General features: G+C 53.7%; 1 protein-coding gene across 7 annotated transcripts in view; it reads right to left on the reverse strand.

The window, feature by feature from the left end:
- CDK16 (cyclin dependent kinase 16) overlaps positions 1-11,099 on the reverse strand; it is a 12,785-nt gene extending 1,686 nt beyond the window's left edge. Inside the window, exons 1-15 of one of the 7 annotated variants that reach the window (XM_060182480.1) lie at positions 10,892-11,082; positions 5,715-5,919; positions 5,325-5,462; positions 5,016-5,149; positions 4,812-4,937; positions 4,645-4,701; positions 4,417-4,531; positions 3,612-3,706; positions 3,444-3,506; positions 3,053-3,176; positions 2,713-2,833; positions 2,505-2,602; positions 2,293-2,398; positions 2,164-2,206; positions 1,900-1,990 (exon numbers count right to left, since the gene is read on the reverse strand). In XM_060182480.1, coding sequence (XP_060038463.1) covers positions 1,900-1,990; positions 2,164-2,206; positions 2,293-2,398; positions 2,505-2,602; positions 2,713-2,833; positions 3,053-3,176; positions 3,444-3,506; positions 3,612-3,706; positions 4,417-4,531; positions 4,645-4,701; positions 4,812-4,937; positions 5,016-5,149; positions 5,325-5,462; positions 5,715-5,913 — 1,510 coding nt within the window. In that variant the 5' untranslated portion in view covers positions 5,914-5,919; positions 10,892-11,082. The other 6 variants (XM_016191081.2, XM_016191080.2, XM_060182481.1 and 3 more) reach the window with 6 other exon arrangements.
- Positions 11,100-15,111: the final 4,012 nt, after the last annotated feature.

Here is a 15,111-nt window from a genome sequence, read left to right on the forward strand (position 1 = left end):
CAGCAGGCGAACTTTTGGGCTCTCAGGCATGAGGTCCCAAGTTCAATCTCTGGCTTTGCATGCACCAGAGTGATGCTTTGGTTCTTTCTCCATTTTCGCTCTCTCGTTAATGAATAAATCTTAAAAAAGAAAAAGTTGCCATTTTTATGAGAGGCGTGACTTTCGTCTGTCAGGTAATTCCACACACTCACCGACCAGTGGAAGGGAAATTGGAACTAAACTTTATCATTTTTTTTCTTAATTGTATTTATTTATTATTGGATCGAGACAAATATATTGAGAGAGGACAGGGAGATAAGTGAGGGGAAGAGACAGAGAGACACCTACAGCCCTGCTTCACCACTCGTGACACTTTCCCCCTGCAGGTGGGGACCAAGGGCTTGAACCTAGGTCCCTGTACACTGAAATATGTACGCTTAACCAGGTGCACCACCACCTGGCCCCTGAACTGAACTTTCTAACACGAAGAAATCATTAATGTTGTCAAGTGTAATAATGGTTTTGTGATTATCACCTATCAAGCCTAGGGTGGCGGATATTTGTAATCTGATTTGATCCAATGGAGGGACGGGATGTGAGCCAATTCTTTTAAAGTATGACAGTGATGCTCTTGTTATATTTTACAAAGTACTTTATTTTTATTTATTTATTTATTTATTTATTTATTTATTTTTACCAGAGCACTGCGCAGCTCTAGCTGATGGTGGTACAGGGGATTGAACCTGGGACTTTGGGGCCTCAGAAATGAAAGTCTCTTTACATAACCATTATGCTATCAACCCCTACCCCAAAGTACTTTAGAGATACGTTCTGAAATCACTTGTGGGTGAATATGTCTGGGATTTGTCTCAAAGTTATCAGAGGGAATAAAGATAAAATTGGATTGGGCACAAGTTGGAGTAATGAGGACTCAATTACATTTTGGTCTAATTTATAAACATCAGGATGTTCACAAATGTTCACAGTAAAAAGGTCTTCTGGGGGGAGTCGGGCAGTAGCGCATCGGGTTAAGTGCACATGGTACCAAGCTCAAGGACCGGCGTAAGGATCCCGGTTCGAGCCCCTGGCTCCCCACCTGCAGGGAAGTCGATTCACAAGCGGTGAAGCAGGTCTGCAGGTGTCTATCTTTCTCTCCCCCCTCTGTCTTCTCCTCCTCTCTCCATTTCTCTCTTTCCTATCCAACAATGATGACATCAATAACAACAACAATAAAACAACAAGGGCAACAAAAGGGAATAAATAAATATTTTTAAAAAGGTCTTCTGGGGCTTTTAAAAATATTTTATTTTACTTATTTATTGGACAGAGACAGAAGAGATGGGGGGGGGAGAAACAGAAAGACACCTACAGCACTGCTTCATCATTCGTGAAGCTTCCCCTCTGCAGGTGGGGACCAGGGACTTGAGTCCCAGCCTTTGCACATGGTAGCTTGTGCACACAACCAAGTGCAGCACCATCCATCCTCCAATAAAAAGTTTCTGAAAGTCAGATATAAACACAGAACACCCACAGCGACTCCATCTTTGCAGAAGACAACAACATGGGAAAAAAATCTATGCTGTTCGAAGTCTTATCAATGGTGGATACAGGAGACAGCATTATGCTTTAAAAAAAAAAAAACTTCCATGCTTGAGACTCTGAAGTCTCAGGTTCAATCCCCAGCTCCACCAAAAATCAGAGTTGAGCGGTGCTCTGGTGTCTGTCTGTCTCTCTCTCATAAAAAATAAATATTAAAAAAGAAATAATCTTTTTGTAGTAAAACAGAACATATGACAAGGACATGGCCCCTTCAGAAGGTGGCCTAGCCAGAGCCCTACACAGCCTGCCCAGTTCTCCACAGCAATCCTGTTCCCCCACAGACCCCACCCCCGACCCAAGTCCACTCCCAACTGCACTCACTGTCAGGAAGTTTGTGTATTCGATCCCCCAGACTGAGGAAGAATGGGTGTTTCATGGAATCCTCAGCGGAGATCCGATTGCGACCTTCAAACTGGGTGTGTGTGGGAGGGGTTGTGGTTGGGAGGGGAGGGTATTGACACCTTCAACAAGTGGGACTTGTTTCTTCCCACCCCCGGAGCTCCTCTTTACCCACACCTGCAAGCCATGGCCCCCACCCCCACCCCCCACCCCCAAGGCTGGCCCAGGAAGATAAGATGGCCTTACCTGCAGCAGTTTGGTGAGGAGGTCAGCGCCGTCGCTGTCAAGTCTACCGCCAGAACAAGGGGACTAGTTTTAAATGGAGCTTGGGCACTCTGGCCCTTAACATCCACCCACCCCACCCACCAGTCTCACCGGGGTGCGTGGCTCAAAAGGGCCTCAGATCGGTACTTAGGGTAGTTGTAGGTTTTAAATTCTTCATTTGACAGGATGCCTGGCCAGGTCTCCTCAGTGGGGGTCCCTAGTGGGGAGAGGGAATTACCCTAAGTAGCTCACAGGGCCTCCCAGTGAGCCCCTCACACCCCTCCAACACACGCACACAGTTCCTGGGACTTGTGGCGTCTCACCCAAGATGCGAAAGATGAAGTGCAGCTGTTCCTCCACTGTGGAGCCCGGGAAGAGGGGGCGGCCTGTGGCCATCTCATAGAAGATGCAGCCCACACCCCTGGGGAGGGAGGGGACAGTGACCGGGCAGGCATCTGGCTAAGTGGCTCGTGCCGCCAAGCCACCCCTTTTCTACCACACAGCTCCTGCTACACTTCTGCTTGTCCTCACCACATGTCAATCTGGGTCGAGTAGTCTGTGGACCCAAGTAGGATGTCAGGGGGCCGGTACCACAGTGTCACTACCTCATTAGAATAGGTCTTCGTTGGGATCGACTTGGCCCGGGCCAGGCCTGGAAGGCAGATGGAGAAAAAGGGTACCTAGAATTGAGGAGGTCCTGGGCCGTCTGGGGGAAGAGTGGCGTTGGGACTGAGGAGGTCTTAAGCTAGGTCTAGACAGGGTGACGGGGACCCAGACTAGGGGTTGTGGGCAAGGAGCAGGTGAAAAAAAAAAAAGTATGGCTGGGGGGGGAATCACTGGGAGGGAGGGAGAGGGGGAGGGGCTGGGATACCAAAGTCAGCCAGCTTGAGCTCTCCTCTCTCGTTGATGAGCAGATTCTGGGGCTTGAGGTCTCTGTGTAGCACCTTCTGCCGGTGGCAGTAGGACAGGCCACGGAGCAGCTGGAACAGGAACAGCTGGGGACCCGGGAACAGAGGTCAAAGAGCTTCTAGCTACCTGTACCACCACCACCCACCACCCAGCCTCCCAAAGCATGCAGTTTCCCTTCCAAACAGAGACACTGGAGTCCACAGCCTTATCCCATGAGAGGACAGGGTCCCTGAGCCCTCCAAAGGGACCCATCAGAAAATGCCAGAGAGGAAGTGCCCATTTCTGGGAGATGTATGGGGTGGAGTGGGTGACCGGAGGTCCCCTGGTGCCACTGCTTCCTGCCCCACACCCACTTTCACATTGTGCATGTTGATGACGTTCCCACAGTCATCCAGGTACTGCTTCAGGTCCTTGTCCTGACGAGAAAAAAAGGGGGGGGGCAAGAGTGTCACATCTGGGGCTCCTGACTGACTAACTCCACCCCACTCCCACCCACACACATAACTGCTACCCAACCATACCAGGTACTCAAAGACAAGGGTGAGGGACTTCTCTGTGTGGATGATGTCGTGTAGCGTGACGATGTTGGCGTGTTTGAGGTCCTTCAGCAGGGACACTACAGGAGGCAGGGGGGATGGGATGGATGGATGAACAGTCTGGGCCTTGTGCACAGGACGGGGAGAACCTTGAGCGGGAAGGGACAAGCTCCTCCAGGGCTTTCTTTTAGCCACCATCCCTACCCCCCCCACCTCTCCACCCCCGCAGTTTGGGGTTTGTGATCTACAGCCTCAGGAGCTAAGCCAATTAATTAAAGCCTGAAGGTGTGTGTCCCCTTGTTCCAGAAGTAGAAACTAAGGCTCAGAGGAGAGTAAACAAAAGTTGGGATTGCATCCCCAGGCTGATGTGACACTGAATTTTCGCAACCTGGTTTTGCGCTCTGGAAAGGGGCCTCGCTCCTGCCTGCAACTTCGCGTGAAACTGAGTTTGCACATTCACCTTCTATGCAATTCAAAAGCATTCTTAATGGTATTCTGATGAGAAACATTCGCATCCTGTAAATCGGTTGGCACTTTCCCAACCCATGCCAGACTTAAGCTTTCCAAGTCATCTGCCTCTTCCCTCCACCCCTCATCCCTCACCCCCAAAAGGAAGGGATTCTTGGTTACTCTGGCTGTGTGGGTGATGAGCATGTGCCCAGGAAGCCCAGGATGTTGGAAGGAACATCCCAGAACCCCACCCCCACCCCCCCACCCCCGCCCCAGCCTGTTCTCACCATGGGGAGAGCCCAGGGAGGCAACGGGAGAGAGAGGCTGGGAAAGTCTGTACCTTCCCGGATGGCGGTGCATGGTGCCCCTTCTTCGTGTTCCAGTCTGATCTCCTTGAGTGCCACCAGGTTGTCTGTGAGCTTGCTTTTGCCTTTGTAGACAGTGGCATAGGTACCCTGGGGCGTGAGTGAGAGTGGCAAGAGAGAAGCTTCAGGCTGCAGGGGGTACCCACGGACTGCCCCACACACACACCTCATCCCTACCAGAGGCCTCCCGGCTGCCCCCTCACCTCGCCCAGCTTGTCCAGCTTGATGTAGGTCTCCAGCTTCCCAAAGCCAATCTCAGACTGTGGGTAAAGGAGGCAGATCGAGGAGGTTCAGGAGCAAGGGACTAGGCCAAGGGGAGGAGACAGGGGAGGAGGCCACTGAGGAGAGCACAGAAATGGAAGAGGCTCACCAGGCTGACACGGCGGAGGCGACGGCTGAGGGGCTTGTCAAAGATGGGACTGTTGAGTGTCAGCTTCTCTAGGTAGCCCTCTGGCAGCCGGATGTCAGCTGGTAGCGACAGGCGTTTGTTGATGTCCTATAAAGCACAGCGGTGCCAGATGAGCCCCTGAGCTCTGCTTTCTTTCCAGCCCTACTGGGACAGGGGGTCACTCACCTCGGTGGAGATCTTGCGTGGGGGGTGGTTTCTCATGCGCACCCTCACAGGAGACTGCACCTCATCAGAGGATGTGGCTGAAGCTTGGTCGCTCTCCCCGTCGGACCCCATCTTTAAATCCTCATGTACAACCTCTGGTCGTGGGAACAGGGGCAGGGCAGGTGAACCAGGACACCCCTGATGCCACGATGCCACACACCGAGCTCCCTCCCTCATCACACCCCATGGGGTGTACAACTCCCCGGAGTCCCCTAAGGGGAGGCCCGGTCAGGTTAGGGCAGGTGGAAGGGACAGGGGCAGTAGTCTCACGGTGGAGCATCCTGTTCGGGGGGGATGTTGCGATTGCAGCTGGCCCAGTCCCAAGTGGGCAAGCACTGGCAGAGGTAGCCAAAGGCCCCAGGAAGGCGGACCGAAGCTGAACAGGTGGCAGGAGGCCGGAGGGGACTACTGCAGAGGGCAGAAGGGCAGAGGGAGGCTTGGGGCAGCTGAAGGAGGTGGGGGCCCCTCACCCCTTCCTCCCGAGGCAGGGCATGAAGCCAAGGAAAGGCGCAGATAGACAAAGGATGTTGACTGAAGCAGGGGCAAGAAGAGAGAGACAGAAAGAAAGGGAAATGAAACTAACACAAGTCAGGGAGGAGCTTGACTAAGAGGTGGTATCCAGGGGCCCCGTCTGCGGGTGGGAGCAGTAAGTGGACCCACCTGGTGCAGAGCTCAGTGGGCCCCGTACAGAGCGGGATTCCCCAGGGGCGGCGCGTGTAGGGGCCTCTCCAAGGTCATTGCCACCACCACCACTCTCATTCAGGCCTATCTGTTCAGGGGCACCGTTGGTCTTGTCTATACCTCGGCCCCCTCGGAGTGTCATTGACAACTGCCGTTTGATCTTCTTCATCCGATCCATGGCGATCTGGGAAGGGGGGCGTGGAGTAGGAAGGAATGGGTCAGCATTTGCCTGACCGACACAGCCCCTCCCTATAAGCCATGCCAACCAGGTGAGGAGGCGCACTGACGCCAACTCATGTCAAGCATCTACCCAGCCCTGGGACCACTCGGGATGCCTGGAAAGCTGCCATGGAGGTGGCTCCTGCTCACGAGGGGCCCGCCCACCTGGGCAGCGAGGATGGGGTGGTTGGCTGAGGGCAAGGGCCCAACTGATGGATTGTTGGGCCCCATGGGGGTGGCCCCATTCTGGCACCAGAGGCTTCTACAGCAGGTATTATCTGCAACAGCAGCTGTGGTGGACCCAGCCATAGATGGAACTACGGATTCTCCCGGGACCGCAGGATGAATGACACGGACCCGGGGGTGCCCATAATATGGCATATTCCTCTGGTACCAGCCCCACATCACCCCCAACTGCCAGGGTAGAATGCTCCCCACAGCCACAAGGGCCTTCCCGACTACCTCAGCAACTATCGTCACGGTGACTAGTGGGCCACTCCACTGGTCTAGTTAGATGAAGGGGTGCAAGGAGAGGGGATTCTTACCCCGACCCAACCACTGGGTGGGCTTTTGGGGGTGAGGAAGAGCTGGATGCTCAGCAGCTGTCCCCAGGACAGCGAAAGAGGTTCAGTCAGGTTGGAGCCCACAGGATCCCACCCAGATTTTTACAAACCAGGTCACATTTCTCTTCTACTTGAGAAGGCATATCAAGTCCCTTATCACCCAAAATAAACGTCCCAGTTCTTGAGGCAGCCTGAAGGTCTTACCCCATTCACCCCCTCGCCTATCTGACCTCCCCTCCTCTCTCGATCACTTCTGGCTGCTAGTCTGCAACCTCATCCAGCAGCCCCGTCTCAGGGCCTTTGCGCCAGCTGCTCCCGGAGCACCCTTCCCCTCAATTTCAACATAGTTCGCTACCTCATTCCCTTCAGGTCATTTCTCACCTGTCACCTTTGTCAGGAGGCCTCTGTGAATAACTCTGTTTTTTTTTTTTAATGTGATGTGCCTAAATTTTTCTTTTAAAGAATTTATTTATTTATTCATGAGAAAGATAGGCAGAGAGAGAAAGAACCAGACGTCACTCTGGTACATGCGCTGCCGGGGATTGAACTCAGAACCTCATGGTTGACAGTCCAGTGCTTTATCCATTGCACCACCTCGTGGACTACACAAGAACCCTATCGTGAAATGTCAACTTCCCTATGTTCAAGATAAGCACACCCCCTCTCCCCAGTACTTTACTGGAGTCTTTATTTATACTGTCTTTCTCCTCACCGCCACGACTAGAAGATCAGCTCCCACAGGGTAATTTCTGTTTGGGCCACGGCTTTATCCTGAGAACCTGGAACAGTGACTGACACAGATCAGATACTCAAAAAGTAGTTATGTCAGAAATTAATGAAGCAGGGGGCTGGGGAGGGTCTAGGACCAATCTCTTCCAGGGTGGGGGAGTCCCTTCCTGCTACTCATGACAATACCAGGGGCAAGGTGGCCCAGGGACACTGGCATCAGTGGGAAGATGACCTAGATGGGGCGGCTGGAGGGAATATGGGGCCACCAAAATGTTTACGCTGGCCGCTCTCTCCTTCCTCCTGAGCTCCCGGCCAGTAAGGAGGGGGGAAAGACCTGGCCCAGGAGCCATCTGGACTCACAGCAGGGCCTAAGATGGCCCTGGGCCCAAGGGAAGCTGGGCTAGATAGGAGGCCGAGGATGAGGCTGGGGCTGGGTTGGAGCAGAAGTGGCTCGTGTGTTACCGGGGAACCAGGTCCTTACTCCAGTCGTCCCCGGAACTCCACTTCTGTCTGCCTGACCTCACCTCCCCAGGGGGGCCAGCGGGGTGAGCCTAGCAGGGAGACCTCAGTAAAGAGAATGAGTTTCATCGAGAAGAACCACGACAGAATCCTGATCCGAGAGGCTCAACATCACACCTGGCACTACAAAAGGTGAAGAGAGGGATGGGGGCTGGTTGAGTGCACATGTTACAATGTGCAAGGACCCTGGTTCGAGCCCCTGATTCCCACCTTAGGGGGAAAGCTTCACCTGCAAGTGGTGAAGCAATGCTGCAGATGTCTCTCCGTGTCTCTCTCTCTCTCTCCCTATCTCCCCCTTCCCTCTCGATTTCTGGCTGTTTCCGTCCAATAAATAAATAAAGATGATAAAAAAAAAAAAGGTCAAGCAGGGTCAGTCCCCAGAGACTGTCTTATCTTAAGGCTGTCTGGCATATGGGCACTTTTCCTACTGTGACAGGGAGTGGGGGATCTGGAGTGGGAGGACTTTTAAGTAGGGCTGGGGGGAGCCAAGAACCATGGGACTCAAGTCCTAACTGGAAACCCCAAGGGTGTGACATGTTCCAGAGTCTCAGGAAGCTGGAGTTTAAAATCTGTGTATCAAGCAACACCCACTGCACTTTTTTTTTGGGGGGGGAGGGGGCTGAACAGGCCCTGTGAACAACACCACTTCATCATTAATCTGAAAAGTTTTCCACAGGATTTCAGTTTGACTGGGCTTTTTATATTTCAGAAAACTGGAACAAGGATCGAGGTCCTGGACCCCCAGCACCACTCAAAGGGCACATGTCCTTCCTGACTCCTGAGGATACCCCGCCATCTATGAAGTGCCCTCCCACCCAAAGACACGCCACCTCGCAAGGCATGGGCAGGTGAGGAGACAGCCACTGCACTGTATTCACTCCCAAAGAGACACGCCACTGTCATCCTACCCGAGGGAAGCACACACTAGACTGTCACAATGTTCCATTTCCTTGGGGACACACTGGAAGCTCAGCAGATCTCGGATGTCTCTTCACTGCTATCTCCACCCATCAGCAGCACACAAAACCCCAGGGAGCATTAAGAGTTCAACTTAGCATGCCCTCCAAGTCAGCTCTGGATACCACAATCTCCCCCGCCGCCCCCCCCCCCCCCCCCCCCCCCCCCCCGCCAGACTGCCAGCCAGCGCCTCTACAGCGCCCCCTACACAGCTGACCCACATTAGCAGGCAGTAGACTCCCACTCTGCCAGGGTCCCCATGAACACAGTGAACCCTACCGACCCCTGACCTATTTTTGGTTTTGGCCCTCACTCAGAACCTCCATGACTGTGCCCATTGCCAGCACACATCCGGGTTCTCCCGCTCCCCGTCCCTCAGTGCAGGCTGGACCTTCACTTGCCCCTGACCCCTGCTTGCACACACACTGGGCCTCACACAGGGGCTCCCAGCTGGCACACCCTGTCGCCTGACTCAACCCTGCCCCCCAGGGAACACCTGAACACGGTTCTATAATGGCCTGGCCCGATTTTGGTGACATGGGTCCTCATTCAACCTGGAGCTGCATCAGAAAACAACTTCTGGTTCACACTGGGATCCCTGCACAGTTCCAAGTTTTATTCACACTAGGTGTGCGTCCCCGTCCTCCCTGGAATCTTAGCACAGCCCAGCCCAGTCTCCCAGGGACACAACCACAGTCTTCATGAAGTCCCTGGCACATTTCAGACCTCATACTGCTAAGGTCTCCCAGCCTTGGCCCCGGCAACACCCCCCACCCCCACACAGTTAGGTGTCTCCACATAAGCAGTCACTAGACCTTCCCATAGTTATCTTGCCTCTTTTCTTCAGAGTTCCCTGGAGTCTCACATCTTGTCCCCATGGGTGGACACACATATATACACTGACCTCACACCTTCTGAATCCTCAGCACACCACTGAGCCTAACTCAGGATTGAGGCACTGCCCCCGCCCGCCCTTAGCTAGGACCTGCCATTAGCATTCTCTCAACTCAAGGAGTTGCCCCACTTCCCTGGCCTCCTGGGGCACACTCTGTACCTACCCAGGCTGCAGTCCCTCCTGGATATAAAGCCAGTGTTCACACTACCCTCACGGCCTCAGAGCCCTGAGTGTGTGTGTGTGTGTGTGTGTGTTTTGTGTGTGTGTGTGTGTATGTGGAGGAGAGGAAACACTTCGACCACCTTGTTGTATCCAAAGGATCCTCAACTAGGCCTCGCTACAGGGAGACACCCCTCCCCCATCTGCATATCAGGTCACTCTGGAGAGTACACCCCATGTCACACCCTCGGGGCCCCCGACCCCCCACTGCCACCTTCTTAGCACCCACTAGGCCTCAAACCTTCCCAATGGCTAGAGAAGCCCCCGCCCCTCCGTGGCCCAAGCCCCTCAGGGGCAAAATCGTCCCCTTCCCCGCCCGCCTTCCATGCCACCCCTTTCCCCCACCCGCTGTTCCCTCCTTCCGTGACCACCCCGCTGGCTGCCCATGAGCACCTCCAGCACTCCCACCCCCAGCTCCCCGAGCCGGCCCAGGGCGGGGCCAAGGTCAGGAAGGCCCTGAATGACCCCCCCCGCCCCGGTGCACTCTGGGAGACATGCTGGGGGAGGGGGACACATGCCAGCGGTGCAGCCCCGACCCCCGGGCACCACCCGGGTCCCCGGTGGGTTCTGGTGGAGAAAGGGCTGCCCCCACCCCACGTCTCGGGGGCGCGCTCACCGGCGGGGGCGCGCGAGTAACCTCAGCGCCGCGGGGCCGGCGCGGCGGCGCCTGGGGCGGCGGCCCGGGTTGAGGCCGCGCGACCTCCTTCTCCTGTTCGCCGCAGGCGCCCGTCCCAGTAGTCTTCGGCCATGGCTGCTGGGCCCGGGCCGCCGCCGGCTGAGGAGGAGGAGGCGGCGGCGGCGGCGGTGGCTGAGGCGGCGGCGGCGTCCCGCTCAGCCGGCCATTAGCTTGGCCGCTGCGGGCGATGCCCCCGGGCTCGTGGACGCCTGCTCGAATGCGAGAGCTCACGGCGGCTCGCGGCTCGGAGCCGAATGCGCGCAGAAACGCGACGGATCCCAGGGCCGGGAGAGCGGACGGCCTGAGCGCAGCGCGCGCCGCGCTTCACGCATGCGCACGCACGCGCTGGCCAGGGCGAAGTGGGAGGGAGGGGACTCACCTCTGAGTGCAAGTACCAAAAGAGCGGTCCGCAGCGGGAGGGGGCGCGGCCATTGTGCGCCCGCTGGGCTAAGTGGAGCCGGCCCTGGAACGGCGCCAGCGGGAAATCTAGGGGCTCCCTAGCACTCAGTTCCGGTCCTGCTAGAAGTTGCCTAACACCAGAGTGGGCAGCAGCCTGTGGTCAGTATCACTCAGAACTCGCTCCCCCTACTTGCTCTCACTTGGTACATCTCTATGGTGGCAAATGGGACTTTTGCTAGAAAGGGGGGGGGGGGAAAGGATGTAGTCAGTTCTACTCCCTAGAGGTGGCTCGGCTAGCTGAAAGGTTCGCGAGAAGATGACTTTTCTAGGAGAGGCGGCCTTCAGAATTACTGGCCTTTACCACCTTTGAGAGGACAGAATCTAGCCCCGCCCAGCTCTCCCCAACTTATTCCCACTGTGAACGTGTGCGGCCCCTCCCTTTGAGGGTGACACCCAGCCAATCAGATGTGCTCTGTGGGGTGAGGCAGAGCAAGAATGAAGGGCGTGGCGAGACTGAAGAGGCGTGATTTCCCCGCCCCGCCCCGCCTCACCCTCTGCAGGATCATCACTGGGGGTCAGTCGGGCAGGACCTCCTTTTTGTTCAGCGCTAAACTCACTAGAGGCTGAATATTCCGCTAGATGACTGGCCACAAGCGATTTCAATCTACTTTTCCTTCCTGCCTTTACCCCTTCCCACCTTTGGCTACCAGAATCAAGGGGATAGAACCTAGTATGAGAAGAGAGGAAATGCGGTCCTTTAGAAGGGGAGTCCATCACTGCACAAGTTTAGCATTCTGGGTTGGAGGGGATGTCCTTTTCCATTCAAGCGAGCATTTACGTGTATTCCCTGAATTGGATTTCTCTGCAATTTTTCATCCACCTCTTCTGGCTGGCCGGAGACCAGCTCCCCCCCCCCCCGCCCTCTTCTCTTAAACAGTTTTTTTTTTAATTTTTTTTTTTTTTTTTACTTTTATTGGGTTCCTGGTGTGTGCCATGCACTTCCAGGCAGACCTGATCGTCCACTCCTCCCTGCCTGGAGAACTACACTAGAGCCCAGTTTAAATGGCGGTCCCCTTGAGCCGTCCTGATACTGCACTCCAGTCCAAAGTTGTTTCCTTGGACTTCCTTTGTAGCAACCTTTGTTGCAAGTTAGTTTCAGTTTCTAATACTATCAAGGATTTACAGGAACATGATGGGAGGGGAAATATATGACAAAGACAAAAGTCCACTGCAACAATCAGGTCGATCACTCCTCTGACCTCAAACTAAGCTGCAAGAAAACTAATCTTCTAGTTGTTTCTGAATAAAAACAAGCACAGTCCAATCTCAGAGACATTGCACAGATAACCCCTCAGGTCCTGAACCCTTTACTTCAATGTTATTCTTCATGAAGACCCCCAACTATGCTGGGAAAATGACTCAACTAGTAGAGTGCTCTGGCTCATCTTTGTGTTTCATGTGAAACCTTTGATATAAAACAAAATCGTAAAAAAAAAAAAAAAAGGGGTGGTGAGTCAGGTGGTAGCGCAGCGGGTTAAGCGCACGTGGCTCCAAGCACAAGGACCAGAATAAGGATCCCGGTTCAAGCCCCCGGCTCCCCACCTGCAGGGGAGTCGCTTCACAGGCGGTGAAGCAGGTCTGCAGGTGTCTATCTTCCTCTCCCCCTCTCTGTCTTCCCCTACTCTCCATTTCTCTGTCCTATCTAACAATGAAATCAATAACAACAATAGTAGCTACAACAATAAAAACAAGGGCAACAAAAGGGAAAATAAATATTAAATTTTTTTTAAAAAAATTAAAATGCTGGGAGTCGGGTGGTAGTGCAGTGGGTTAAGCGCACGTGGTGCAAAGCGCAAGGACTGGTGCAAGGATCCCGGTTTGAGCCCCCGTCTCCCCACCTGCAGGGGAGTCGCATCACAGGCGGTGAAGCAGGTCTGCAGGTGTCTATCTTCCTCTCCCCCTGTCTTCCCCTCCTTTCTCCATTTCTTTCTGTCCTAACAAAGATGACATCAATAACAATAACTACAACAATGAAAAACAAGGGCAACAGAAGGGAAAATAAGTAAATATATACTATATATATACATATATATATGTATGTACTATATGTATGTATGTACTATATATATACATATATATGTACGTATATATGTATGTATGTATACACATATATATATGTGTGTGTATATATATATATATATATACATGATAGGCCTTTGAGTTGACATTTTCAAATAAGGTAGTGAAGCCTATATATATATATAGGCTTCACTACCTTATTTGAAAATGTCAACTCAAAGGCCTATCATTACAGACACCCCCCCCCCCGACCTGATTCCACAGCCCTTTTAGATAGCTAACTGGTTAGCTTCTCATTTCTTTCTTTTCTGAGTGTCACCCTGCCTGAACATAAATGCACCACCACCACCCCCAGTTCAAGGACTGTTTTGTCCGTTGCTGTTTATGCTACCTACAATAGTGCCTGCTACATGGCAAACACCCAGATGTTTGTCTGAATGCCCAAATGGTACAGTTCTGGGCAGAGACAAGAAGAGACAATCTTGTCAACACCTGCAGCTTGTAAGCAGCTCGGTGCTGCCACCTGACTTTGCCAACCATGCCCTTTTCCCTATCTTGCTGCTGTTCCAGTGGTAGACAAGCAGGGCAGAGGTGAAATAGTATATATAGGAGAACCAAGGTGACACCAGGATTCACAGCTTCTTGAAGAACTGAGGGTTATCAAGGTACAAACAAAGCAGCAAGAGACTCCAACTGCAGTGGTGAAGAAAGGTGTCTGGAGAACCAGGAGTTGTGACAGAGGAGATTAAGAGTGGATGTGAGCAGGTGGCACAAAGCACAAGGACCAGAGTAAGGATCCCGGTTCGAGCCCCCGGCTCCCCACCTGCAGGGGAATCACTTCACAAGCGGTGGAAGCAGGTCTGCAGGTGTCTTTCTCTCCCCCTGTCTTCCCCATCTCTCTCTGTCCTATCCAACAATGACGCTATCAATAACAATAGCTACAACAATAAAACAAGGCAACAAAGGGGAATAAATAAATATTTAAAAAAAAAAAAAAGAGTGGATGTGATGTCTGCTAGAGTACTGTGAAGGAGTCGGGATGGAGAAAGGAGGCAGACAGCTAGCTATGGGGCAGCATTAGATTCTGTGACGGTGGAGACAGTGACTGAGGTGCTCCAGACACCAATAACGGTCAAAGCACCCGTAGTGGAGGTCTGTCCCCGTGACCGCAGACGTCAGCATCGCCAACAGAGTACATGCTGGAATCAAAGTACCGCAGGCCCCAAGGCCCTGATGGGGGGTTAAAAGAGGGTCAGGAATGGTGGATCCACTGTGCCTGGGGTCTGAAGGCAAAAGATCTGGGGACAGACTCTTGAGGGGGTGTCAGATTCAGGGACAGACTGCTGCTGTCAATCTCTACCATGTGTTCAGTGAAGGAATGAGGTTTGCTTCTTTTCTTTCTACAGATATAGAGGGAGGGAGGGAGGGAGGGAGAGAGAGAGTGAGAGTGAGAGTGTGAGAGAGTGAGTGAGAGAGTGAGAGAGAGAGAGAGAGAACGAGAACACACCACAGCACCCAAGCTTCCTTCTATGTGGTGGGGGCCCGGCCTGGAACCTGGGCCATGCATGTGGCAGAGCAGTGCACCATCCAAGCGAGCTATTTCACCCGCCCATGGGGTCTGGCTGGGGCACAGGAGTATGAGTGACAACCTCAGGTACCGTGTGGCAGGTCAGCCTGATGCTACCACTGATGCTACCACCCGGTGTGCTCAGCCAGGACCAAAGCAAGAGTCCAGGGAGCCCTGCAGCCCTGGCCGAGCCTGTGCCGCGTCTACTGCTCTAACCAGTGAGCAACCCACAGCAGGCTCTTCTCAAAGGTAGGTGAGCTCAGGGCAGGCAGACCAGGCCAGAGGGAAGCAGGCTGTCCTTGGCCAGCTACCTTCACAAAACCTGCTGCCAAGTATGCGGACACGTGTGGGATGGTCTAGCAGAGCTGTTCAGGACCCCCTGCCCTTCTCCAGTACGAAAGGGGTCATCAGGGCATGCCAGGCTGCTCTGCGCTCTGGGTACTATGGAGAAGGCATGGGCTCTGAGCTTAGGAGCCTACGTACCCTCTACATCCCTGTAGGTCAGAGCTCGCAATCTGTGGTCATTGAGTAGGAGCATTCCGAGTTGCACCCAT

The sequence above is a fragment of the Erinaceus europaeus genome, chromosome X (genome assembly GCF_950295315.1).
Source record: "Erinaceus europaeus chromosome X, mEriEur2.1, whole genome shotgun sequence".
NCBI classification, from domain to species: domain Eukaryota; kingdom Metazoa; phylum Chordata; class Mammalia; order Eulipotyphla; family Erinaceidae; genus Erinaceus; species Erinaceus europaeus.